At 45.3% G+C, this 27,988-nt stretch overlaps 1 protein-coding gene across 2 annotated transcripts; it reads right to left on the bottom strand.

Annotated features, from left to right (window-relative positions):
* Positions 1–295: 295 nt before the first annotated feature.
* Mtmr9 (myotubularin related protein 9) lies at positions 296–27,988 on the bottom strand. Of its 2 annotated transcripts, XM_052732972.1 has the most exons (11): positions 27,453–27,511; positions 27,032–27,077; positions 25,384–25,492; positions 22,820–22,945; positions 19,565–19,738; positions 16,331–16,548; positions 12,716–12,877; positions 9,863–10,004; positions 8,381–8,601; positions 7,432–7,583; positions 296–4,951 (listed from the first exon to the last, which is right to left on the bottom strand). In XM_052732972.1, exons 3-11 carry the CDS (start codon positions 25,417–25,419, stop codon positions 4,788–4,790), a joined length of 1,395 nt encoding a protein of 464 aa, XP_052588932.1. In that variant the 5' UTR covers positions 25,420–25,492; positions 27,032–27,077; positions 27,453–27,511; the 3' UTR covers positions 296–4,787. The 2 variants fall into 2 exon arrangements, with proteins under 2 accessions (XP_052588932.1, XP_052588931.1); XM_052732971.1 differs by lacking the exon at positions 27,032–27,077 and having other exon boundaries at positions 27,453–27,988.

Below are 27,988 nucleotides of genomic sequence, written 5' to 3'. Positions count from 1 at the left end.
AGAGATGGCTCAGCATTAGCCAAGCACTGGCTGCTCTTCCAGGTACCCAGGCTCTGTTCTCAGTACCCGCTTGGCAGCTCACAACTGTCTGTATCTCTGGTCCCAGGGGCTCTCATGCTTTTTTCTGGCCTCCTTGGGAACTGAATGTATGTAGTGCATAGACATACATGCAGGCAAAATATCTATCCTACTACTACTACCAATAATAATAATAGTAGAAATATAGCAACTTCAACTGAAACACAAAAGCCCTCACAAATATTCAGACACGGTAAAAATCAGATTCCATACAGCATCATTTGAATATATTTGAATTTTATTACTATTGTCTAGAACTTTAACACCAGCATCTTTGTAACATCCTCTGAGGCAGAGGGAGAACACGACACAAAAATACTATATACTGACCAGTACCATACTCAATAGGCTGTTTCTCAATGTGATATACCAGGTGACAAACTGACTCAGGGGACTGGCCCCAGCTACATGACATAAATCAGCTCATTAAGAGAACACTACAGGCAGTAGTGAAATGTAGACTTACAAAAGCTCAGAGTTTTCCCTAGGCGTATACGTGTGTGTGCCTACTCACATGCACAGACAGACTTTCAATAAAAACTGTTCCAGAGAGCATTCTCAAGTTTCAGCAAAGCATTCATTATAAACATGTTTGACATACTATGCAACTTTATTGTGTAAGACATGAATAACAGTTCGCTTGATACAGTCACATTCAAATATGCAGAGTACAATCCTAATGCTGAGCTATTAAAGAAATACATATTCTTCCTCTAAACTAAGTTGTATATGTACAATTATTTTTAGCATATGCCTGACCAGTCTGTAAGGACTAAGTAATAGGGTTCTAGATACACTTGTGGAAATACCCTACGTGTAACAGGGTTCTAGATACACTTGTGGGAACACCCTACGTGTAATGGGATTCTATATACACTTGTGGGAATACCCTACATGTAACAGGGTTCTAGATACACTTGTGGGAACACTCTACATTCCCCCAAGACATGCAATTTAAGAGTGGAGCCAAGGCCTCAGCAAACAGAAGCAGGCAGTGCTGCCGATGTCATCCTATTACAAGTCCAGTGTCAGTCCTTGGACTTGCAGGAGGCTGGGGAGAAAGGCTCTGAGAGTTGGCTCCATGACGACAGTGCAGTGCCCACAGTGAGCTCCCTGACTGCTCCCCACCAGCACAATCTGCGCCTCTTCAGGGCTGTAGTTCAGAAGTCTACAACCTAGTTCTACAATCCCGAGTTTCCTTTGGGATGGTCCAAGGAAGAAAATTGCTGTGGACAGTAGATTACAAGACAGAGTGAAAGCAGAACCAAGTTTATTAGAAGAAAGAAAGATCTGGAAACGCCCAGTAGAAAGGAAATTTTGCACATTGTGCCTTCTGCCAATAAATACAGAAGGAGAAGCTGGTCTCTTGATGTTTGCTGCTGAAATGGTGAAAACACCCTCCGGTAGTGACTTAAGATCCCAGCTCGAAAGGAGCGCTTTCTTCAAGGTGACAGTGCAAAGAAGCCATCTTGAGACACAATGAGAACCTATGCTATCATCTGTACCAGATGTGCCCAATGATGGACGACATCTGCTGGTGAAGACCAAAGCTTCCAGAGTCAGGTAGGGTGGGGCCTACCTTAGCCCCTGCCCATTTCCTGCCCAGGAAGAGCTTTTCTAAGGCCGAATGGCCACACCCTCATGCAGCTGTCACTAGTGTGAGTGGACAGCCTCAGCTTCAGATGGAAGTCTGATAGCAAATCGAACAGTGACTGCAGCTCCAGCTGAATCAGACAGTCAGGGGCTGGGGGCTCTGGCAACTGAGATGTGGGCAAATGCTCTGCTCCAGTTTTCACAGTGGGAGATTAAATTCTGGGCAAATCTTTCCTGTGATATGGACTTAACACAAATCAAATCCTGACTAAATCAAAGACTAAAATCCCACTAAACTTCCTTTTTCAAAATGAAATGCATCAGTAAGACCCAACTCTGTCAGGCCTCAAATTCAAAGTATTTAGACCCCGGATATGGAATTTTCAATAACTGTCTGCTACCATCTTCTCAGATTTGTTGAAAAGATCACTCTAAATTTTTGCCTTTTGACATTCTAATTTTTCCTTAAAATGTGTTAAGATTATTGGATTTTATTATTTTTGCTTTCTCTTCATGGTATACAATAAAAAGATTACTGACATCACCGTAAAGTCTTGCCAACAAAGTTGGTTCAGGTTTCTTAGATGATCAAGTAGCTCCAGTTTGCTGATGTAACCAAAGCCTCCTTGCACGGCTGATGAAGGAGAGTAATGACCTCTGATACTCCATCTATGGCCTGCACTGTGAAATCCCCCTCAGATGGAAGCAGAAACCGTGGGTACACGGGAGTCTGAGGGCTCATTTGATTAGTACTGAACCCTACACGGCCTTACTTGCTTGTGAATTGTGCCTCCATCCTCTTCACTAAAGGTTTTAGAGCCACAGTTATTTAAGCAACTCAGCAAAACACAGAACCAGCTTCCCGAGTGTAGCTTCTGTATTTATTCATTGCACCCAAGGGAAGGGTGTGGACACTGTGACTCCACCAAACCCCCAACTCACAGTGATAACACACCTGTGTTTGACTGAGTTCTTGAGTTTAGGGAAACTCATATTTGCATTATTAAATGACCCTTGGAAAGTGGACTGATACAAAGGTTTGCTTTTAAAGCTGGTATTTGGATAATCTCTATTTATAAATCCACACTAAAATGCAAGCTTGTCAAAAACTGATGATTGCTGTTTCATGGGAAAAGGAAGCAGGCAAAGGTACTGAAACCACTGGTATGACTCTGGATGCACACCAAGTATTCCTAAGGGAGACAGGCACACAGGGGAGGGCTTCGGGGCAGCGGATCTCTCCCTAGCTAAGCATAATAAATTCCCAAGTTTCTGTGCACAGAAGCCTTAAGGCTTCTCCACAGCAGTGGGAATCACTTCTAACAAACCACAAAGGAAAAACCCTCCAGATGGTTTTCCTATGGGTCCATCAGCTGAGAAGTCAAGGACTCCTTCACACATAGTTGAGACAGTAGGAGAAAACATGCAGGGTGGCGGCAGAGTGACAGATAGGGCTAGTGACTGAGCAGCCCCAGGAAATCCAAGCAATTTCTTCTTTGAACTAAGATGGACAATTCACATAAAACAGACCTACAGCAAGGAAGTCTCGCTTGTGCTCTGCTCATCAGTGAGCCAAAGAGCAGGTCAAGAACAGAGCTGAGCTCGGAGGTGGCGGTGGACAAATCCACCAGCAGAATCGGGACTGCTGGTTGGTTCCCGACTTTCTGCCACAGGTGGAAGGAAGGAAGGAAGGAGCAAGAAAGAGGCAAGGCAACTGGAGGTGGAAAGCAGTGGCTGCTTCCCGATGCTCAGCAGGGGCCACAGCTCCTGCTGGCGTCTTTTAGACAGTCTCACTCTGTAGGTCAGGCTAGCCAGAAACCCACTATATAGCTCAGGCTAGCCTCAAACTTAAGTCATCCTGCCTTAGCCTCCCAAATGCTGGAATCAGAGGTGCCACCTCCAGCAGTTCTATGTTCATCTTGATACACAACTCTGAAGAAGGGTCCTGGGAAATGATTAGATACAGGTGAAGTTGAAATGGCTTTAATCACACTCCCACTGTCCTCTTCTAGAAAGGACAGCACTTGCAATGACGAGCAGTCGGCAACTGCCATGAGACGGCCACTGGAAAGCACTAAGCCACAGGCACACAGGGATGCAGCACCCAGAGCCAAAGGCGGCCACTGCACCACTGCTTCAGACACGGGAAGGAAGGTTTCAAACAGCGGAGCCACTTGCCCAGCCTCCCACTCCAGTCAGCCCTGGTTGCCTAACACAGAAAGAACAAGCCGGCAGACAGACTTACAAATGGTTCAAGTTGACATCAAAGTCTAGCTGTGGCACAAGTCAACTCAGAATATTTAAAAGTAAGTAAGTCACACAGAGATTCCAACCAGTGCAGTAAGACCACAGCTTATGGATTCTGTACATGTTACTTAGTTCTAAAAGTGAATTCTATTCAAGCTATGGCTTCATTCACACCCATCACTCAAAGCACTTTTGTATGCACGGTCAGAAACCTAAAAAGCCAATGCAATGGTAGCAGATGGCTACCAGTGAGGAATTCCTACTTCAATTCTCTATGGCACAGACTTTTAGTGTCTACTTGTAAATTTACCTTTTCTTAATGAAATCATCAGAGGACCACACCTGTTGCCCTTGTAGAATGATTTATCACAAATAACTATTCTGATTTTTCCTTCTTGACAAAATAGGCTTTGTTAGCCCAAAACTGTTCTAAAGGAGAATGGTTATTTTATACCTGGAGGTGGGGAGTAGGGGCCGGATGATGTGCTAAACACAAAAGTCTGGCTTCTCAACCACTTCTGTTTTAAAAACCACTTCTATACTTGAATTCAGAAAAGTCTGGCCCATGCTTTAGATGGATTCTTAACTAGTCCGGACCACTGTTTAAAAAGTGGTGATGGAGGACAGCATAGGGCATGGGTGTCACAGTCAGTGATGTGACAGCACCGCTGCTCCCATGGCAAAGGGCCTAACAGGCCACACTAGTGCGTTGTTAGTGACTTCCATCTTGCAGTGCTGAGAAAGCCATGTTACAGGATCCCACACCTATAGCCAAGTTCAAGGCTACCGTGTACAGTGAACTCAGGGGCCAAAGGAGGGAGAGACGGACTCAGGCCTAGATAGGTCCTCAGGACAAGTGGGGAGATCGTTCAAGGACTCTCCTGTAGCCCATCCTCTGTTTCCAGTTCGGCCAACTGCCTCCTCAGGATATTGACTTTGGCTTGTAACTCCTTGTTATATTCAATGATGTTAACCATCTCCTCATATGCTTCATCCAGATACTTAGAGGATCTGCTCCAGCGCAGGAAAATGCCTGTAGGATCCGGAACGAAAACAGAGGGAGTAAGAGGTTCGGAGCAGCAATCTGATGCCACTGGGAACTGTGCACACTACTCTTCGTTCTTCCACAACCCATGTTGCATTTGTTTAGATTTTTGTTTTGCAGCATCGGAGACTGAACCCAGGGCCTTGCACATGCCAGGCAAATACTCTACCATGGAGCTACAGCCCTTCCTGATTTTGACAAACAGGTCTCACTCAAAGGCCCAAGCTAGCCTGAAACTCATGCTCCTCCATGATCCTGTCTCAGTCTCTAAGTGGACAGGATTCCAGGCATGCACCATCACACCTGGCTCACTCTGTGCTTCATGATTCTCTAAACTACAGATTCCTCAGTTACTCAAAGAATCCATACAGTATCTAGGAACTACTGTTGTCATAGACATGCTCACAGGTTATCAAACAAAAACACTGTTGTCACATACTCATGAAAATAAGCAGGCAAGTTACAGTGCCATGGTCTTCACTTTCATAGTCAGGGAGGCTGGCTGCCTGAGTGAAACCATTCTCAAGGAAAAGTGATGGTGACAGAAACATCAGAGACACGGGTTGTTATTTAAGCCTCAACTTGAACTATCCATGACTCGAGTCACTCCGCCCACCATTACTCAATCTTCCAACTCCACAGGCAGCTGCTCCTCTCCTTAGACAACAATCCCCAGCTTATGGACTGAAAGGGCGACATCACCTCAGGTGGCTGGTTCCAGAATCACTCTGAGTGTCATGTTCTTGGACACTGAACCTTTTCCATCAAACAAGAGTGCTCGATTCTAACCTGTGCACACAAGCATCTGATGTCTGTTCCTAATCCGTGTGAACACTGTAAACACGTGTGGCATTGGGCTGTTCAGGTGATAAGAACAAGAAACCGACCTGCCACCAAGCAAACTTTTTTAAATTTCCAAACCATAGCTAGTTCTGTCTGTGTATGTGGAATCCACAGACATGGAGGACAATGGTTTAAGAGAAAGCTGGTCATGTTGGTGCTTCAATTCACAACTACCCAGTCTACTGTTCTTCAATTAGAAGTCACTGTTAATGCCTCCTAAGATAGAAACAAACAGAAATTTTCTGTTTGTGTTTTCTCCACCACTTCACCTCTAAATTCCCACTGAGGGTTGGTAAAATCATTAAACCATATTTCAGGCCACCCAACTCCAGACAGGGCATGTGTCTCAAACAGCTGGCCTCTCATTTCAGTGATTAAGTACAACAGTGTCTTTGAAGTAAACTGCCTCAGAAATGGTAAAAACTTTTATTACATTTTATTTAGATGGGGTGTGTGTGTGTGTGTGTACGTCAGAGAACAAGCTGCCAGAGCCAGTGAATTCTCTACTTCCACCACATGAACCCTGGGGACAGAACCCAGGCTGTCACTGAACCACTTCACCATCCCCAAGATCTTTAAAAAGGAAGCAGAGCGGCAATCTCTCATTTAAGAAATCACTTATTCTATGACCTGTGGTTGTCTACAACAATCCAAAGAGTAAGCAGAGAGGTTCTGCTCAGGGCAGCCAAACTCCCTCACAGATTCAAAGCACAGGTCTCCTGCTCAGGGAACCTAGACACTGCTAGGGGCATCTGGTTTCCCAAATTCTAAGAGGGGAAGAGGCATCTAGCCTGAGGAGGAGGATGCCCTCGGCACACTTACCAAGAGGAACAAGAGGCAAACCAGTTAGAAAAGGCCTCACACAACAGGAAATCACTTTCCATACATGAGCTATGCTGATAGCACAGTACATTAGAAGCAATTAACAAGGGGCATTCACAGTAACCTCGGTGAACTTACCAAACAACGGTCTTCCTGTGTCTATGCTACTTAGTGCAAACGTGCACAGAGATGCACTTACTGTCTTCCAAGTGATTACCAAGTTAAATGGTTCTTTTGCTGTCCCAGTGGAATGAACGTCTAATATACTTTATGTGAGTTCTGGTCTTTTTTTTTTTTTTTAAAACAAGCTTTGGTGTTTAAAGAGATTAGCTTCAGTGGTCTGAATAATTGCACATGTAAGAAGCTGTTTTAGAACACACTCAGAAATGCATTATGAACTGCTATTCCACATGAACAGCAGCACTTGCAGCTCCCACTGATGGCATTTTGTATCTACTTACAGAACCTACTGGAATAACTGTGTGTTATCATTTAACACTCACTTAACTGTATTAACAGCTTAAGAAAGGAAATAGATGAAACCTTCCCTGAGGAACTTACAATTCATTCATGTCCCAGCTACCTACCAACTCCTACCAAAGCATTCCTGTTAATCTCTGCCTGTTAGTCAGCTGCCATGGAAGAGAGGCCATGCCCACACTAAGGAAACAGCAACACCCACACACAGGTCGGTGGGTCACCAGCTGGCCATCTTCAAATACCAACTACTGCAGCATGTGACCCTAGGTAAGCTCCGGGCACAGCCTGGAGTGGGTGAATCTCTGCACATGGTGGGGGATTACCTTCCCACAGCTGGAGACTCTGTGGAGCTACGGAAGGCCAGATGACCAGGCTGTTGGCTTCAAAGAGTGGATTGGTGAATTTACTCAGCTCGCTGGGCCTGTTGACCCATGACCACAAAGACATCGTTTTCTGCTGTAGCTTCAACTTACATCTGCTCAAAAAAGAAAATCACCATTAAATCCATCAACGGCTAACACCCACCCTTCAGTGCTCCTCTTTACAGGACTTCTCCTCCCCCCGTGTGACAGAAAACAAGACGCTCAGTAGAGAAACAAAATGCTTCAGAACGAAAACATTGTCAGGGGCATCTGCTGTGGAACTCTCTTCTGTAACCCGGCAGTGGCGGGGTTGTGAAGTAGCCCTGTCACTCAGGACCTGGGGACAGCTTCCAGGTCTAACAGGGGTCAGAAGGCCTGTATTGAGGTTATACTTGTGAAAAGATTTATTCTTCAAGTTTTAAATTGTGAGCCGCCCAGTGAGAGTACTAGGGACACGGTTTGGGTCCTCTACAAGAGCCGAATGTGTTCTGATTGCTTAGCCATCTCCAGCCCAGGCCACACTTTGGATGGCTTACTAGCTGTGGGTCTCTGACAGGCAGCTTCTCTGATCTCACTCTTCTCAACTACAGAAGTGGATGGAGGGCATACCTGGTTATACGATAACGTGTCCCCCAGATACATGCAACTGTGGTCACACATCAAGACATTAACATGAAAACGGCTGGCTAATCTGCTCAAAGCTTTTAAGTAGTGTATCAACTAATTTGAATCCAGCAGCAAAAAGCTTAGGGTTCCCTCTCACCTGGCATGCACTTGGCTCACAGGACATCTGTACTTCATGTAATTTAATTTGTACTTAACAGCAGATTCCACCTTCTTATAAACAAACATTCACATATACCCAAATCCCAATCTCTTTTAGGAAATGACCCGGTGTGAGCTCACCCACCTTTCACTTTCATTGTTGCCCAGGAATGTTCCGAACTGTGAGGCATAAGCATGCTCAAAGAGCATGATGAGAAAATGCTCATTGAACTCAAAGGAGCAAGGGAACTGCCGGAGGATCTGCCACACACAGTCCAGAAACAGGAGGAACACGGGTGCCTCCCACTTCTGCTTGCTGCTGCAATAAGCTGACTGTGCACAGCGCTGTTGGAACGGGTGGCCAGCCTAGTGGGAAAGATGGAAATGTGAGGGTCCTGCCCTGATCACACCTGGAACACTAGTTCACACAATCACAGCGGCATTTCTAGCCACTGGAATACCAGAAAACCAAGGTAGCTCCTGTCTAGATGAGTATTTGGGTTAAAATAACTACCTTCTGCAACTAAGGAAAAATTACAATTTCCAAACCCCTCGTGAAGCTGTGTAGTGAGTATATGAACATGGGGACTGCAAAATCCTTCAGACATCCAATGAAAGGTAGCGCTTAATGACCGATTTATAAAATTCTTGGACTTGACTCCAACATAATCCAAGGCTTGTCTGTTAACAGTCATTACATAGCATTATGTTATATAGCAGTGTTGTGTTCTAGGGAGAAATAAATGAACAGGATAAGTCTTTAAGCACAAAGACAGGACACGAAGGGAATGGATCAACTTCATGTATGAAAGGAGATTTAGGTCTCAAACACATCATTAAAGTACGCTATTTCACTGGATCTTAGAGGAAGTGTGTAGGCTGGAGCAGGATGGACAAAAGGCAGAATGTGCTCAAGTCCGATCTTGTGCTCATACCACCCCCCCCCATATGTATCAAGCTTCTGTATCTGTACTCAGCTTCTAGGAGACCGTCTATGTCTTACATCCATTCTGCTTCCCTTGTTGGTAACAAAGCACATGCCGAGGATCCCTTGTCTACAACACCAGGGACCAGAAGTGCGCTGGGCTCCAGGGTTTGTCATATTTCAGAAAATGTGCGTGTGCACGAGATACTTGGGGATGGAACCAAAGTCTCACAGCACACGCCTCATCCACACAGCCTGAGGGTGACTTGTGCAATCTCTTCTACACCTCCATTTCCACTGCGGCAACCACAGGAGATCAGGAGGCAGCATTCTGGAGCATTGGGATTTTCACATTAGGGATGCTCAACCTGCACAGCTACGAAAGTGAAGGAAGTGCTAAGTGAGCCGTATGAGCACGAGAGGCGCTGGGATGGGGCTGCAGCTCAGTGTTGATCGCCTGCTCATATGCACACAGGCCAAGTTCAACAAACAACACGGGGTGGAGAAACCGAAAGATAATAATGACTCTAAGCACTTATTTGTGTGGAGGTGGATTAACTGACCCAGAAAATCGAACGTGCAACTTAAAATTTGTAAATAATCCAAATTTCATTCACAGTCTTAGCACCATACACTGAGCCTTCAATCTCAGTGACGGGCGGGCGGTCGGGCAGTCCCCTTCTGACCCAGCAGCTTCCTCACCTGCAGCCACTCTCTCTCCATCAGGGCCTCAAAGCCACGGATGGTCCTGCTTCTCGGTTCCAGGATGAGCTGGGCCAGGGAAGTCACCTGCAGCGTGGAATCGGTCCCTTCTGTCCCATGAATCAATACCGATGCTCCCTCCCTGAGAGGAAATCCCAGGGCACAGATGGGAAACTCCGTAAGGATGAATGTTCCGTCAACAGAGTGTTCAGTCCCATGCCCTGCCTTGTCAGTAGGATATGGAGTCTAAGTGAGGGGGACTGGGCAGATGAAGGTCTCCAGGGAGACAGGAGGCCACAGTGAATCCCAAACTTCACACGGCAAGAGTCCTTCCACCTGGCCCTCCAACCCTGGACAGACACAACAGTCCCGTCACGGTGGTACCTGCCTTTCCGGCTTTAGGAGCTGAGACAAACCTTTCCCCTCAAACCTATACATAAACACGCATTAAAATGACCTTTCTGCCGGGCGGTGGTGGCGCACGCCTTTAATCCCAGCACTCGGGAGGCAGAGCCAGGCGGATCTCTGTGAGTTCGAGGCCAGCCTGGACTACCAAGTGAGTTCCAGGAAAGGTGCAAAGCTACACAGAGAAACCCTGTCTCGAAAAACCAAAAAAAAAAAAAAAAAAAAAAAAAATGACCTTTCCAACCTTGAACTCAGCTGCCTCCATCAGCCTTCACCAACAGTAACGGACCCAAGAAACAAGTCCTAAACTATACTCTGCGGTACAAAGAAGCGGGGGGGGGGGGGGGGGGGGGGGGGGGCAAAAGTATACAACTGTCAGTCCTGTCATAAGCTGGCAATGACACCGCTGCCCACAAGAGTTACTGGGTGCTTGGGACCCCATTATTCTAAAGAGATACCTAAATGAGCCACACACTCTGCCTTCTTCCACCCTTTTTTTTTTTTTTTTTTTTTTGGTTTTTCAAGACAGGGTTTCTCTGTGTAGCTTTGCGCCTTTCCTGGAACTCACTTGGTAGCCCAGGCTGGCCTCGAACTCACAGAGATCCGCCTGGCTCTGCCTCCCGAGTGCTGGGATTAAAGGCGTGCGCCACCACCGCCCGGCCTCTTCCACCCTTTTTAGTGAAACTACAGTAAAGAAAATTTTGGAAAAAGGACATTTCATGTTTCAGATCATACTGCCAATTATTTTCCCATGTGCCTACATATTATGTAGTAATAACGAAAGACAATTTCCCACTATTTTCACTTTTATTGTAAACATTAACTATGTTTTATGCCTTGTTTAGAACTACTTAGTAATGGCTATATAATATTCCATTAAATGATTAAATTATAACCTATTTAGCCCTATATATTTTGTGATACTATGGTTGATGTACTTGTTTGTGGGATTATTTTGGAGTTCTTATTGTATAAACAACAGACCCTACCAATGGTAGGTTACATAAGCCCATTCTTAGAATAGCTAATAATTATGCTAAAGAGTATGAACAGATACTTTGTGGCTTTCATACATATTGAATGTATCTCTGAACTGTGAGTGCTGTTTACTCTGACCTTAAGGCTTATTTCTGCATTTTGAACAACTGATTATAAAGCCACTTTTACTGTGGTATAAATCCCAACAAATCAGAAAAGGGAAGCCAGCTCTTGGAGAACTGAAGGAGGCTGCCCCTGGGTTGCCTTCCTCTCACTGTTCTGTTACTATTGCTGGAAGGGCAGACATGAAGGTGAAGCCAGGCTGGGGATGTGGCCCAGCTTGCCTGGAACGTCAAAGGCCCTGGTTCTATTCTCAGTGCCGCATAAACTGTCTGTGGTGGTGTACTCCTCGAATCCCAGGACTTGGTAGGTAGAAGCAAAGAGGATCAGACATTTAAGGTCATCCTCAGCTACAAAGGAAGTCCTAGGCTAGCCTAGGATAGTAAGACACCGGGAAAAAACACCTCTGTACTCATGACATAAGGAGTAATTTGGTAGTCTTGGGCTAAAAGAAACAGAAACATCCATGTCAGCTGCTCAGTCTTCTGAGTGTTGGCTTCCTGTCACAGAACCCTGGTCTTTAATCTCCCATTTGACTGACTAAAGCCTAACCTTAGCCCAAACAAAGAGCAGCAGCAGCTGCGACCTCTGCCCCAGGTCTCTGCCTGTTTACTAACTGAGCACAAGATCTTAGGCAACTCACTCCAGCCTTGAAAAAATGAAGGATGGATTCCCCTAACTCTTAAAGTTTCAAGTGCCACCCAGAGAGGCAGCGACAGTGCTGACACCTACCTATGGTTTCAGTGGGAATCCCCTCCTTTAAAGGGCTCTATGTTTCTGCAACAATGTATACAATCCTCCTGCCTCTGTTCATTCTTCTGCCTCAAGTCTCAAGGGTTAGGAGGCTTTAACTGAGTGAATACTGAAATGACTTGGCAAACCGCATGGCCACCAGCAGGCTTTCCCAGCTGAGACTGTAGGACTATCCAGACCCAGCACTTTAGGATGAGAAATCCAGCACAGAAGGAGGACGACGACACTGTATGACAGTGTCGTTCCACTGATTCTGCGAGGAAAACTTCCTTTAAATCTTTTTCATGGCAAATTCATAATTTAAGGATTTCAAAGAAGAAGTAGACACGTGGTACTTAAAAACTGTGTCATCAGAGGTACGTACATGGACACTAATCACATTCACTCAACAGACGTGGTCATTTCATATCAGACCCACACACCCTTACCAGTAACTGTAAGCAGACCCCCCAGCCCCCACCCCTGCACAATACTGATAAAGCCATCTGGAAGCTATGGAGTGGGAATGGACTTTGATGCACTCTATGGACACTCTGGATAAGAACGATGTCTGGCCATCAGTGTGAGTCCCATCCAGGAAGGCAATACACATGCTACCTGTCAATGCACTGGGCCGCCAGGCAGGCAGTGGTCAGAATCTCCTTGACGTGTGTCAGCCAGTTGGAGGCCTCCAGCTTGCCGAGCCATCGGTCCATGTTGTGGGTTTGTTCATTACATGCTTCCACGAGCTTGATTAAGCTCTCCTGAAGAACATGGTATCTTTGAAAACAAGAAAATCAGAGAGATAAAACAGAGTGACAGGGAACCAAACCCCAATGTCTCCAGCGCACTCAGTGCAAGGCCGCTTAGGCCACTTCCACTGCTACAGCAGCCTGAGGAGTCAGGGTCCAAAGGACCCTTAGCACTATGTGTAGATGCTTCAACATCTCCTGGAAAACGTTCCTGCTGAGCAGAGGAGACCCACTCCACATAGCTGGGTCACCTGGGAGGGCAGAGGCCAGGACACTGCACTCTGTGACTGCCTAATCCCAGGGCGCAGGGCAACTTACACTTAGACCCTATAGCTGCTGAATGATCTAGATTACACATCCAGGTCTCAGCAGTGACACCCAAGACCAGACCCCAATCCTATCCATCTTAGCTCCAAGCCCCTCCCCCCAGCTACCACCCCTGAAGAACGTATAAAGCCTCCTTTGAGGAGAAGCAAGCAGGTGGAGGGAACACAAGGAGGAAGCAGGCGGCGGCTCCAGGAGACTAAACCTCTAAAGCTGCTACCGTAGGAAGCTGTAACTCTACGCAGCGAATCTGTTCTGCCAGTCTGGCAGCAGCGGACACTGGGAGAGCTCAGGGCTGAAGGGAAAAAGACTGCTATCTAGGGAGGCTCATCTGTGCTTATCCAGCATGAGATTTTCTGCTTATCTTATGAAATTCAATGAAGGCTAGAGCTCATTTGCTTAATATACTTAAGTCTTGTGTTCAGTTGCTACACACACACATACACACACACACACACACACACACACACACACACACACACACACACACGAGTACTAAATAAAAAAGAGAGAAAACTCAAGCAAATCTAATGAGAAATTCCAGAGGACACTACAATACCACAGGAGTAGGAAGGATCATAGGGGTATGCATGGTGGCATGGCTTTAATCCAGGTACCCCAGAGGCAGAGGCAGGCGGGGCTCTGTGAGTCTGAGGCTAGTCTGATCTACATAGTGCGTTCCAAGCCAGCCAGGGCTACATAGTGAGATCCTGTCTCAAAAGGAAGAAAAAAGAAAGGACTGTGGACTTCTATGAACAATTATATACCAACAAAGTAGATACCCTAAAAAATGAGCGCAGTTCTGGGAAAACAGCAGCTGCCGAGACTGAGTTAGGAAGAAATGGAAAATGTGAGCAGCACAATGAGTTAATGAAAAACGAACCAGTAACGAAAAGCAAAACTCTGCCATCAAAGAAAAGCCCAGGTCCTGAAGGCCTCACAAGCTACCAAGCACTTAAAAAACTAAATACCAGTCCTTTCCTGTCTTCCAAAACCCTGAAGACAGCGCTGTGAATTTACTACTAGCCCAACTCTAATATCAAAGCCAGACAAGAACAATAAGAGGAGATCACTGGCCAATGACGAATACAGACTTAAAAATCATCAAAACACTAGCAAACTGACCTCAACAGTACATTTAAAGGGACACCACCCAGGCCCCAAGCCCTTATACACAAGGACACAACTCAAACTAATCAATACACGTGCAAAAGCACAGGGTAGAAACCTCAAGGATCTCAACAGGACAGAGAAAGCACTAGACAAGTCAGCATCCTTTCCTGATAGAGACTCAGTCAATTACCTATGGCAAGAATGGACCTGAACACAACTAGGGCCATGTACAAACCCACAGTCAACACCATACTCGAGGGGAAGTCAAAGGTGTCTCCTTGAAGATCAGTAACAAGACAAGAATGCTTGTTTTCATCATGGTACTAGCCAGAGCAACTGGGAACAGAAAGAAATAAACTAAACAAGTCAGAAAGGGAGAGGTTAAATTGTTTCTTTGCAAACAAAAGTATCTTATAAATAGAAAAATTCTAAAGACTCCAGCAAAAAAAAAAAAAAAAAAAATCTGGAGGGCGGGTGGTGGTGCTCAGTGGTGCTGGCCTTTAATCCCAGCACTGGGGAGGCAGAGGCAAGTGGATCTCTGTGAGTTTGAGGCCAACTTGGGCTACAGAGTAAGCAGAGTGAGTTCCAGGACAACCAGGGCTACACAGAGAAATCCTGTCTCAAAAAAAAATAATAATTATTTTTTTTTAAAGAAAAGAAAATCTCACTTATTCATAGGAACAACAAAAAGAATAGATTACTTTAGTGAATTTACTCAAGACTGTAAAAGATCTGTATACTAAAAGCTATAAAATGCTCAAGAAATGAATGTGGACACAAATCAATGGAAAGAGACCTCACGTTCATGGGCTGGGAAAATGGTTCAAGTACCTTCCTATTCAAATCAATCTACAGACTCTATATTACCTCTTACAAAATTCTAATGGCATTCTGCCCGAAACAGAAGGAAAAACAATGCTAAAACTCACCTAGGCCTAGACAGTAGACTCCCCCATGCCAAGAATGGAGGCAGCCCAGCCACCCTCCTCCCAGGAAAGCCCTTACAAACTGACAAAGCTATGGACCTCCGGCTTTGTCTCAAGACTTCCCCAAAGTCCTACTACTGCCACAGCCATGACACAATGAACTAGGAACCTTCCCTCCTTTCTCTTCTGCTTTAAAAACCATTTTTCTCCAGCATATTTGGCCTCCTGGTTTATGCTTTCAGGATTGCAAGCCATGAACCCGGGAGGCTGGTTCTACAGACCCCAGCTGCAGCAGCTACAGGACCACTGAAAACTGCTGACAAAGGAGACATAAATATTCATGCCACAGACAAGCAGGTGAGATGGTAGATATGTTGTTTCATCATTTCTCAGTCTACAACTGAATCAAATAGCACTCATACACAACAGTGTGAACTAATTTGCAGAAAATAGCCACACCTATGGTAAAGACCACAAGGCTGACTGATTTGAACTTTGAGACTGTGGAGTTGGAAGTTGCAAATTCAAAGTATGTCTGATTACCTCTTGTCCCTTTAGTAGCCGTCCACCGCCCATCTCTGTCTGACCCAACCTTTCAACCACTGGTAAAACTCTGGAGCGCAGTCACTCGGCAAATCAGTACCATCCACTAGCATCAAAGCTAAGAATGTCGTCAGACAGCACTGAGACCTGCTAGCAGAGAGCCCCAGTTTGCTGTACCCCACCGACCTGATGTTCCCACCAGTGTATCTGGAAAATGCCTTACTTGATGTCTTTCATCCTGTAACTATGAAAAGTTCATGAAGCCACTTCCACATCAGAACATGTTGTTTGGGGCAACCTGAATCTGTGTTTCTGGGCCAAGTCATTGTATTTGGCTCAAGAATAAACTCACTCTTATTTCCTTTGAGGTGAAAATGCTGTTTTGCATTGACAAACACACCTTTTCATCCACTAAGCCTTAGTAAAGCAGATGGGGCAGGGAAGCCCACACTAGGTTGTCTAGCCTATTCCAGACCCTCGATTATGTGGAGTAGCTGTGATCTCTGTTTTGAACAGCTACAGAATCACCCTCTGCAATCAGCTATAGGGAGTGCCCCCCATGCTGGCCTCTTTACCTCTCAATGGACTTGTGAATCCTCCTCCACTGGGGATAGTGAGCTTCCTGTTCAAAGCCCCCTCCTTTGGCTCTAGCTTGCTGGGCCACATTCAGTGATCTGGTGTCAATGAGGTAGCCACGCTTTCCTGCCCTGAGGGTGGCGTTAATCAGCTTCTCGTCTTCCTTGCACCTCCGCCCATTGGTGCCAGTCAGAGGCTGACCACTTCGCATAATCACCTGGAAGCACACAGGCAACAAGTCAATAGCAGGTACTTGAAGTTTCTGAGAAGGAGCTGGATCAGGGTTCTCTGGAAAACAATCTGTGGCACTCTGCCATGGACTCTGATGAGCATGCCATACACAAAATGCTGCAAGTATTAACACCTGTAAAACAAAGATAAGCCTTGCACTTTAGTACAGCTACTTTCCTGCTATCTCAAACACAGTAAGCTCTATCATCACCTCTTAATGATCATGCACTGTACTTCATTTAGTCCATGAACTGACCACAGTAGATCTGGTCCTGTGATGAAGACAATAGCCTAAGAGTCAGTAAACAGCCTTTGTGGGAGAGTAAAATATCCCACACCTCAAATAAACTGCAGACCTCTGCAGGCCCAGGAATGGCTCTGAAAAGCCTCCACTTTACAAAAAGAAGCATCCACTTGTCCTTAGCAACAGGGAAAGCGGGCAGAGACTTTCTGTCTCATGTCCCTCTGTTCAACCTGGAGGAAAACAATGGGGTCTGACACCTGGCAGAGGACCACACACACAAGGCTGTCAGCAGGGAGGCTTCATCTATGTAACAACCAGACTGGCTGACTGTATATATGTTCTTCTTTACCCCAACCAGCTGCCCATTGCCTTCTCTACCCACCCACCCAAAAGCTCTCACCTTTCTTTCTGACAATTCTGCCTTCCAGTTCTTAGTCTCATGCCCCACACTTAGACACGGGATAAAATCCACATGGACTTCCCCTTATATCAGTTTCTTGGACAGACTACCATTACTGAATCTTGGAGGGAAGAGTAAACTTCAACTCCACATACATGGGGCTGGCAGGCTCTGGCAAGAATTACAGAGAAACACAAAATAGAAAGTTTATATACACCCTTGTGTGGGGAGTCATTTTCAATGTTCTGAAAGCTGCCTGTCTATTATTTATCCTCCACTGCCCCTCTGCCATCCTTTCAGTATTCTGAGACTGCCTGTCTCCAAACACTACCATCTACATATTTTGAAAGGTTTGCTTTCTAAGCTTTTCTCAAGAAATTAGTACTATTTCACTAATCTCTTCTTGGGGGATGGTTTGGTGCTGCTGCAGGAAACCATCGTTACATGCTCTTACTACTCTAAAACAGCTCAACATGACCCGTGGCCAGCTTGTGGTTACGTTTTTGGAAAGCAGAGGAAATTTGAGGCCTGTCTGGAGTCCACAGGTCACTGGGGATGTGTTTAGGGGCTATCCCTTGCCCCTGGCCCCTTCTTCCTGTCTCTCTGCTGAGGTCAACAGCCTCTTCCTCCCATGCTCTCACCCCCATGGTGGTCTTCCTCGTCCCAAGCCCAAAGCAGTGGAGCCAGCAGGATATGGACTGAAACATCGAGTCTGTGAGCCAGAACACATTCTTCCTCCATTTTAAGTTGTTTCTCACAACTGCCCATCTCTGTATCTGAGCAACATCCTGGTGACTTCTAGGAAAGCCTTGTAGAATTCACCACTAGGCTTGGCCAACCTCTGATCTGTAAGCCCTGAAGATAAAGCTGTGACATCTGAAACCACAGAACTTTAAAGTCCTGCTTTGTTGCATCCATGTACCCCAGGCTCTCAAATGCATCAGCTTGAGTCTTTTCTTTTGTTTAGGACTGCAGGAGCTTGTGAACCCTGTCACCCTATCACACTGAGCAGACTCTGTTTGGCTTAGACTAAACGGCAATTATTTTATACTGATGCCACCATTTAGTATCAGTTGTTAAAACACTGTACAATATAAACTGAAGAGCAATACCACTGCTAGCAGGACAGGTGGCCTGCTGACAAAGAGCAAACTTTTAAAACTGTCCCATTGATGCCCTCCTTCACATTCCTGTGGGAAAGGACAATGGAAGATAGCCATAATCGTCTAGGTTAATATGGGCTGCAGAATGGGAAGCAAAGTTTAAGCAAGAGAGGAGAAAGTGTCAGACATGGGGTGCAGCCTATCTCTGTGAGTCTGAGGTCAGCCTGGTCTACAGAGAGTTCTAGGACAACTAGAACTACATGGTGAGACCCTGTCTCAGAAAACTAAAGGGGTGAAGGAGAGCAGAAAGTAATTTGGAGAGTTCACACCCAGCAAGCTCTAGATTGATGCATCCCTCCTGAGAAACCGAGGAAGGCCCATGTGAAGTGTCTTGTTAATGTGAGCAGGGCATGTGTCAAAGACCAATGCCACAGACCCGTAGGAAACTGACAAAGCCTTGCCTCCAGGTCAGGTCAGAGAGATGGCACAACCTTCCTCTGGTCCAAGTGTAAATGTTGACAGTGTAAGCAAAACTGGCAAGCGCAGCTTCCTCCTCCCGGATGCTGACAGCCTGAGACTGCTGGTGTATAGAGACCTCTCACCTAAACTAGCTATCTCCCCTCCCCCATGCTGGACATAATAAACAAGCTGAGGTTCCAGTTGTAGCATAGTTGGTGGCACTCCATCACACTACGCAGCCTACCCAATCCTACACTTGCTACATGTGCATCCATTTTTCCTTCATTCCCTGGCTGTCCCAGTCAGAGCTCAGGAACCCAAGACATCACTGGTCTCAGCAATCCCCAATTACCCAGTTTCCTAAAGTATGGGTAAATGGCATGTGTCATTTTTTTCTCTTGTGAATCAGTGTCTGCTCAACTCAACTTTCACATGGGAATTTGGTAAGAATAATTACAATAAACATCTAAACAGGGCTCTAGGAGGAGAAACGTCACTCTTCTGTCTGAAAGAACATTGCAGCAAGCATCAAATAAACACAGTTTCCTTCACACTGTGCTCTGAAGATAAATCCAACTTTTCAAAAGCTGAGCAGTACTGAAAGAATTCAGTACATCCTCCTCAGAAAAGCATCCCACTCCTGGTGCCCTGCAGTTCACACAACGGATGTACTAGTGGGAATGATCTGGCCAATGACTTCAACCAAAAGGCACAGAGAAAAGGGAACACTCCCAAGCAAAGGAACCCACCCACCCCAGGCCATGCCTATCAGCAGAGCAGCGCCCCTCACACTCACCATGCCGTTCTTTTTATGGTAATAGCTCAGTACTGGGAAGCGTCCCCCATGTCGAAAGGCTGCCACTTTCCGAAGAGCTTCATCATCGATGGACTTGGGCACAATGACTGCTGGTGGGTAGGAAGGACAGATGGCAAACTCCTTATTGACATAGCTCAGTCTCCACTCACTGGTCTGAAAAACACACAATACTTCAAAGCTAGGCAAACATCTCAGTGTCATGAAGCATTTAAGGTTTAAAGGCTTTGGAGACGATTTCCAGGGAAACCATTCGGCAGGAAGTTTGGACATCTAGCCCACACTCAAGTACTGTGGAGGAAAAAAACCTCCAGTCTTCAGGCCAGCTCCACCAGCTTCTGGCATGGCTAATGATCCGCATTCCTAGAGACGTCTTCCCTGTGGCAGGCCAACACCTATTGTATTGGAAGCTCCTCTGTCAGTTTAACTGTGATTCAAAAAACACAGCTTACACTCTCTATTTCATAAGACAGGTCTTGCCCCTTAGTTGCATATGGTAAGCATGTCCGTGGTTATGATGGCCAACATCAGCCCATTCACTCTTTCTGGATACTGCTCAGGTAACAGTCATCTTAACACAGTACCAACAGACCGTGACATTCTAGAACGCTCTACTGGAGTAGAGATGTTGGCCATAGCAAATCCTTTGTTCCTTCTGCTAGAAAAGGAAGAATGTAGTGAGAGAGGCTCATCTTTCTTAAGACAACAAGGACACACTCCTGGAGAGCCCGTGTGTGTCATGAAATCATTTCTAAGTCCTGGAAGCACATGATAGGAAACCATCAAACAGCAGAACTACATCTTACAGCTGAAAAAACAAAATGACATGTGCAAATTTCAGTATGTGCCTATAAATTCAAGTTGGACCAACATATCAACCCTGGCTTATATTAATAGAAAATTAAGTTAAAATGTGAAACTTAGTAGAAATGTTTTTTATTTAAAGATCAATTTTAATTACTTTCTTCTAGCTTTTATTGATTTACTTGGTGTTTGTGTGTGCACGTGTCGCTGTGTGCAGTATGTGTGCAGGTACCTGTGGAGGCTGGAAGAGACCATGGATTCCCAAGAGCTTGAGCTACTGGTAGTTACGAGCTGCCCCATGCAGATGCTAGAACCCAGTCAGGTCCTCTGGGAAAGCAGCAGGCACTCTTAGTCACTGAGCCATCTCTCAGCTCCCACTTGATGACTGTATTGTTGTTTCCACTTCCTGGTCACTTTCTCATAGTTTTAACTATTGCTTTACAATCCTTGTGTGAGGATTCAGACATCTGGGTCACCTTGGGGTGAGTGCCTATTGACTCTTTCCTCTGGCTGAACGGTGACATTTCTGACTTACTTTGGTTGCATCATAGACCCTGTGAATGCGGACATGCTTGGCGCAGGAGGTACCTTTTGTTTTAGAGGCATTTAGACCTTGGCTAGCTTTGTGAACTTGAACACCTGTGCTGCCTGGGGGCTCAGCTCCAAGTTCATTTTGTTTCCAGCCTGCATGCAGGTCAGCCAGAGATTTGGGTTACACACACATCAAGGCTCCTCTTCTCAGGCCTGCTCCTACTCACTGCTCTCCTGTATCTCTAATCACCTTAGGCTCCTTCCTCTGGCTTGTCCCCCTACAGGAACATGGTCTTCTGTCAGGGTGTGAGCTACCATCAGTGCCACAGTTGTGCTGACCACTAGACAAAGCCACCAAATGAGACTAATGAGGTCTCTTTATAGCTATTTTAAAGACTCTGTTCTTTAAATATCACAGGGGGTGGGGGATGGGGCATAACTGAAAATCAGAAGCGGCTAATACTATAATTAAGAGAATTTTATGGTTGGCAAACAAACAAAACAAGCTCAAAACAACAACAACAACAAAAACCAAGACCAGAAACCCCAGCCTTCCAAAGATTACAGATCAAGACACATGCCTGTCTTTCATAAAGGTTTTTTTGTTTTGTTTTGTTTTGTTTTGGGTTTTTTTGAGACAGGTTTTCTCTGTGTAACAGCTCTAGCTGTTCTCGAACTCTCTCTGTAGACCAGGCTGGCCTTGAACTCAGAGATCAGCTGCCTCTGCCTCCCAAGTGCTGGGATTAAAGGTGTGCACCACCACCGCCACCTGTTCCAAATTTCTAACGATAGAGGATAGACACAATATCCTGCCATCCTTTGTCCTGTTCTATAGACACACAAAGTCTTACATTCTTTTACTCACCTAACAAATCCTTACCACTTGCTGGTCATGTGCCAGAAATACTGAATGGGAATAAACACCCCATGGTTCCTGACCTTGCAAAGCATACACTCTAGCTGCTTACTTCCTAGTCCAGGAGGAACAGTAAGCTATGAGCACAGACTCCAGACTGCTGCTTCTCACACTTGAAGGATGCTTCTTACAAACTGCTCTTCCCCCATCTTAGCAGATTCAAACTCTGGCTCCCTTCTCCTTTAGACACTTCCTCCAGGAGCCTTTGGCTCCCCCTCACCCTATGCTTTTCATAACATGCAGTATGACTCCTGCTAACTTTCTGTCTTTCATACAGATCCTTCTAACAAGCTCTAGGCTAAACTATATTTTCACCATATTCAATGGTAACAAGACCATAAAATTCCCTTTCTACTTCCCTCTGCCACCATGGACAAATTTACACTTCAAATTACATGGCACCCTAATCTCTATGTCTTGATTCCAAGTGACCATTTATAGAAGTACGATAGGAGAAGTCAAACAGCCAATAAGGAAAACCCAGCTCTAGCAAGCTGGCCTTGGAGACCAGGCCAGGCATTGTCCAGCAGCACACAAGCTAGGCACTTCCCCAGTGCCATCTCAGGCATGCTGTGGGCTCAACACACTTTTGAAGTGTGGCTCAAAACTTAGGACATATTAAGTTGTTACTCAGGAGACACATACCAATTTAACTCACAGTATGCCAGGAGTAGTTTTGAGCAAAACAATGTTTTATTTTTATTTTTTTAAATATTTACAAATGTAATTTTCAAACATTTTAAAATGCCCAGACTACATTAATCTATTGGAAGGAAAGGCATTTCAGCTACAGCAATTACACCAACACCCGGGCCAAATGACCGCCAGGAACGAAAAAGGCTAACCAACAGCCAGTGCACACTCTACACTTAGGCAGGAAGAGCCCAAACCCATCTCACCAGCCTTCAAAGGGAAAGGGTCATTTCACGAGTAAAATAAGGTGTTGGGTTCACTCTTGGCACTCACAATATCAAATGTTAACTTACAGCAGAGGAGTGGAGCTCAAACTCTTGTTCAGGAAGGAAGGAATGCCAGCCGTCTTCCATCACCTCAAACATGGGTCGGTAGAAGAAAGGGTACATTAGGGTGACTGAGTCCAGGGTGGACAATGCCTAGAGGACAGATAGAGATAAAGATAAAGATTCTGGAAAGCAACTGAAAGCATTCTAACAAAGCAGCAGTGAGGACACAGGACCTGGTAATGATGGAGCCCAATACAGGTCTCCGGTGCCGTATCTCTACACACAGCTACAGTCTGACTGCAGCTGGCATCCGCACTTCGGCATCTGAGACACCTGACACACAACCACACTCAACAAGTGCTGCCTGAACGAAACAAGCAACACAACAGTCTGTGCCTAATGAAGTAACATCTCCTGACACAATTCAAATGTCCAAAGCTCAATAAAAATGTCCAAGAATTTCTGGGCCCTGGGGAACAAGGAGGTTTGGGTTAGTCAGTAGAGTCTCAGCTAAAAACCCAGTAACTAAGTCATTCAAAAATGTATGCCTGCTTGTCACCACAAAAAGGAATACTCAACTCTGGAGAGTTGACAAGCATCAGAAAAGCCTTCAAGCTCCAAAGCCCAGCTACACAGTGGTTAAGTCACATAGCTTCCCTATGCCTGTTCAATGGAGGAAACTTAACAGGCTTATTAGAAGTCTTCTTGGAGATAAGGCATCTAACAGGCAACGACAGTGCAACACACAATAAAACTGAGTTCTTACAAGACATACATCTGTAGAAGCTGCATCCACACTCACTTCTTCCTTCCTAAAGGGATTAGCCAATGACTAGGTATTGTCCTATCTTTATGCTGCACTGGATATACCCAACCAAAGTGAGCCCACACATTCCTTTGTCTAAATAGCAAAACATTATCTCAGTTTGCTTCCTTATTCACGATGGGAATTAGAGCCATGTCAAGATCATACTTCCAAGTGACAACTATGTATGGCAGACTATTCAATTTACTCTCTCATTTTCTCAAGTAGAATTTAGCAAAAGCAGGAAGGTTTGTGTGTCATTTCCTTAGCAACACATCACTCAATCCTCTACTTCTTGTTAAAAAACCAAACAAAATTGTAATCATCGATTTAAGGCTTTTTTTCCCTCCTTTTTAATAGCTAAACCTACTTTTCTTTTAAAACATAAAGCCAAAATAAATCAGTTACATACAAGGAAAAAAATCAGCTAGCTCTATAATTACCTAGAAATTACTTTAAACACAGAGTCAGCTGACACAATTTAGTGGCAGTGATTTAAAATAAGGCAATTTAAAATTGGGGCGTATCCGAAAATTGTCAGAAGATGAAAAAGGAGTGTGAAGCCTTCAACCGAGACTTTAAACTATCCACGCGAAGTTTCTCAAGCATAGCCGGAAGCAATGTTCCAAACTTTTATATAAGCATAAACAAACACATCTAAAGTGAACGGAGGAAAACAAATAAGTCACAGATGACAACTGGTGGTGACAGTCACCTGCTCCAGTCTGTTACACAACACTGTGAATATACTCCTGACACACAGCTGAACGGTAAGCTGAGAAATGGTTAAGATAATGAACTTTATGTGACGTGGCTATTTCTACCACAAAATCTCAGCATGAAACTGTTCTCACAGAAGGACCCTCCAATGGCAGCTACCATTTGCCAAGTATCGTACTAAAAATTCTACATATACCCACAAATGTAATCTTACAACAGCCCTAAGAGGCAGGTAATGATATCCTCATTTTATAACAGGAGACTAATTGCAAGAGATTAAGTACTTCACCCATGGGCCTCACACTAATAGAAGAAATACATTACAACAATCGCAGTATTAAGAGTTACTGCTCAGAGCCGGGCGGTGGTGGCGCACGCCTTTAGTCCCAGCACTCGGGAGGCAGAGGCAGGCGGATCTTTGTGAGTTTGAGGCCAGCCTGGTCTACAGAGCGAGATCCAGGAAAGGCGCAAGGCTACACAGAGAAACCCTGTCTCGAAAAAACAAAAAAAAAGAGTTACTGCTCAGAGTTCAAGGGTTGCGTCTATTCCAAAGATACACTACACTCAGGAAGATCACACCCATTCGCTGTACCATGTCCACAATCCAACTAGCTGTATTTGTCTTATTGGCTTAACACTCCACATAGGTTGTTCTTCCAAGCAATCCACTGAAACAGAACAACAGTTCTCAAACTGTCTTCATCACAGAAAGTATCAAGATTTGTGCAGTAAACATGATACTTGGTTTTTTTCTAAACAAGAATTCATACACACTCAAATGAAACAGCATCTATTATTTGGTCAATATGAACTCATGGAAATTCTATCATGAAATTCCACAAATTTCTAAGCAATGATGGAATTAGGAGGTCCGTGTAAAGTGAAAGTGCAGTAAGCGGTCCCGTTACTCCCGTTACTCTCGTGTGACAACACACCAGGAAGGCTTCTCCGACACCAGCAGCCCTGGGGACATGATCAAATACCTGACCAGAGAAACACAAGGGCTGCATGAAAGCAGAATACCGCCCTTTCCCCATCCGACTTTTACCTGCAAAATACTTACCTCAATGGAACTGGCTATATTTAAACATTCCTCCATCCCAGGAATATCCAACTGAATAATTCGGAAATCTTTACATTTTATGATGATGGTGCCCAGAGAGCCCACAAATCTGTAAGAAATTACAAATCATGTGAATGGTAAGAAAACCAGTGAGGAGAATAGGTTAAAACCAGAACACAGAGTGTCAGGAATTAGCCTTTCTCGCGCAGCGTGAGAGGCCACTGAATAAGTTTATGCACTAAAGATGAACTGAGGAGGCTAGGAGCCTGCTGCTGGTATGGGTGGCTGACCTACTGCTGCTTCGCCCAAAAGCTGGTAACGCTACCACCAGATTGCATTAAGGCACAATCTCTGTAGAAATCTTAACATCCAAAACATGCAGTGAAGCAATAGGAAGTGTGTTGTTACTCACACATCCTTTTCTTTTTTTTTAAACTCTTTCACAACTGAGATTTTACTGGTTGAGTACACAGACATTTCAATTCTTAAAACATGTACCCAAACTCTAATAAGAGTCATACATTGTGTTCACGTACCCAAAAGAGCCATGTGTTGTTTCTCTTTGAACTTATTCCAGCGATGTTCCATCCTAAACTTGGCAAGTTTTCCCTAAGACTTCACATAACAATCAATGCTCAAAATCCTTAATTCCACTAACTCACAATTTTATGCCACATACAGTACATATTCAAAATTTCAATCTTTCATAGCATGTTATCACAATTGTTAGCAAAATGGACTGCCATCACCAGAGACATTTCTGTCAGGGCAAGGACTGAGAAGTGGTTTTTTAGAATACAGTTCTACTAGAAACACGAGACCAGAAATAACTGAAAATATTCCAGACACAAACGCACAACCGAGAGACTCCAAATGACCATTTCGTCTGCTTTGTCACACATACTTCATAGTGAACTGGATAATCAATTTGCCTTCCCTTGCCTAGAGTACACAGGGTTCACGGGACAGAGAAGACAGAGAATTTAAGTGCAGATGAAAGTATATATAAATGTTTGACTCTGAGACATTCTCTTGCACAGATGAAGATTATAGACTGGGAGGCTGAGAGGTATCTCAGCAGTGAAGAGCACTTTCTGTCCTTCCAGATCCAAGCTCTGTCCCCAGAACTCACATAGGGTGGCTCACAACTGCCTGTAACTCCAGCTCCATGAGATTCAACACCTTTTTATGGCCTCCTGGGGCACCTGCACTCATGTGTATATACCTACACACAGATACATACATATACACATAAGTGAAAAGAAAATCAATTTAAAGTATGCAGTGGGAAAATAAAGATGAATTAGTTCATACTTTCCTTAAGAGTCAGTCCTTTTCTTCTCAGAAGCAAACTGAATAATGCTGAGGACTGGTTACCCTCAGTGGGAAGTGAACAACCCAGAAAATAAATAAGAAGAAATATGATAAACTGAACTTTTGATGATGTTGTTGTTGAGAAGGTCTTCTATACATGAGTGAGGTGGGTGTCAAATTTGTCATCCACCTGCCTCGGCCTTCTCAGTGCATCACCTTACTGAACTTAAACTTTAAGGAGAGAATAAAATGTTTATATAGAAAATAATGACAATGTACACAACTACAGCCAGGCATGGTGGCACACACACACAAATGTAATTCCAGCACTTACTTGGGAGGCCAAGGCTGGAGAGTCGGGAGCTCAAGACTGGCCTAGGCTGCAAAGAATGGATGAACATGTCTAGTTTTTAGGGGGAGGGGCTTTAAATTATATTCAATCACAACTACGAGAAGTGAGATTGATAATCAATAATGATTCGAGAAATGGCAAGAACATGCAAGGAATGTAATGTAAGAAAAAAAAAAAACGTAAAGAGAGCACTGAAAATACACTAAATGTTGTTCAAAACGACCACTGCTATGATACCCCTGAGACCTTAGCCCAGGGATAGCAAAAGCCATGGAGCCCGTGCAGATGACTTTTAGATCTAGGCCACAGAAGGTTCGTTTGGCTGGCTGGGCGAGGATGCCAGAAAAACAACTGGAAGCGTCTGTCCGGGCTCCTCGCGGACCTGGGTGTGGTGGGCGCTCACCGTTTGTCAATGGCGTCGATATTTGAATGGAGGAGCCAGAGCTCCTCCGTGTTGTCCTGCCGGGAGGACAGAATCAGGTGGTGGCCCGTCAGACACAGAGTCCCTTCCACGGCAGGATAGAAAGGCCGGTGCAACACCACATTGTCCACCCGTGGGGTCTTAATCAGCTCCGCGAACTCCATGGTCCCTGGGCGGCCGCGGCCTGGGGGATAACGACTCCCCCAGGTGAAAGGCGGTTAATCCGCCCTGATTAGGGACCCCCTAATGGGCGGGCCCGGGAGGTCGAGCCCCGCCCCGGTTGGGCGGGTGCGGCAAGGCCTGCGGGGTGCGCACCGCTGGCGGGGACTCGGCCACAGTGAAGGCCTCGCGGCAGGCCTTGTAAGAGCCGCTGCCACCGGCCTCTGACGGGCGGGCCGCGGAGGAGGAGAACGCAGCGTCGGGCGGCATCCGAACCCGAGCCGCTAGGGACTTCTGGCGGAAGTAGCTGCTGGCTCCCGCACCCGACAGTGACGACGGGCAGAAGTAGAGGAAGACTC

Source organism: Peromyscus californicus, unplaced genomic scaffold (genome assembly GCF_007827085.1).
Source record: "Peromyscus californicus insignis strain IS unplaced genomic scaffold, ASM782708v3 Scaffold_12__1_contigs__length_115047231, whole genome shotgun sequence".
NCBI lineage: Eukaryota > Metazoa > Chordata > Mammalia > Rodentia > Cricetidae > Peromyscus > Peromyscus californicus.
Note: the sequence above shows the minus strand (reverse complement) of the source record. Positions and strands in the feature narration are given on the sequence as shown.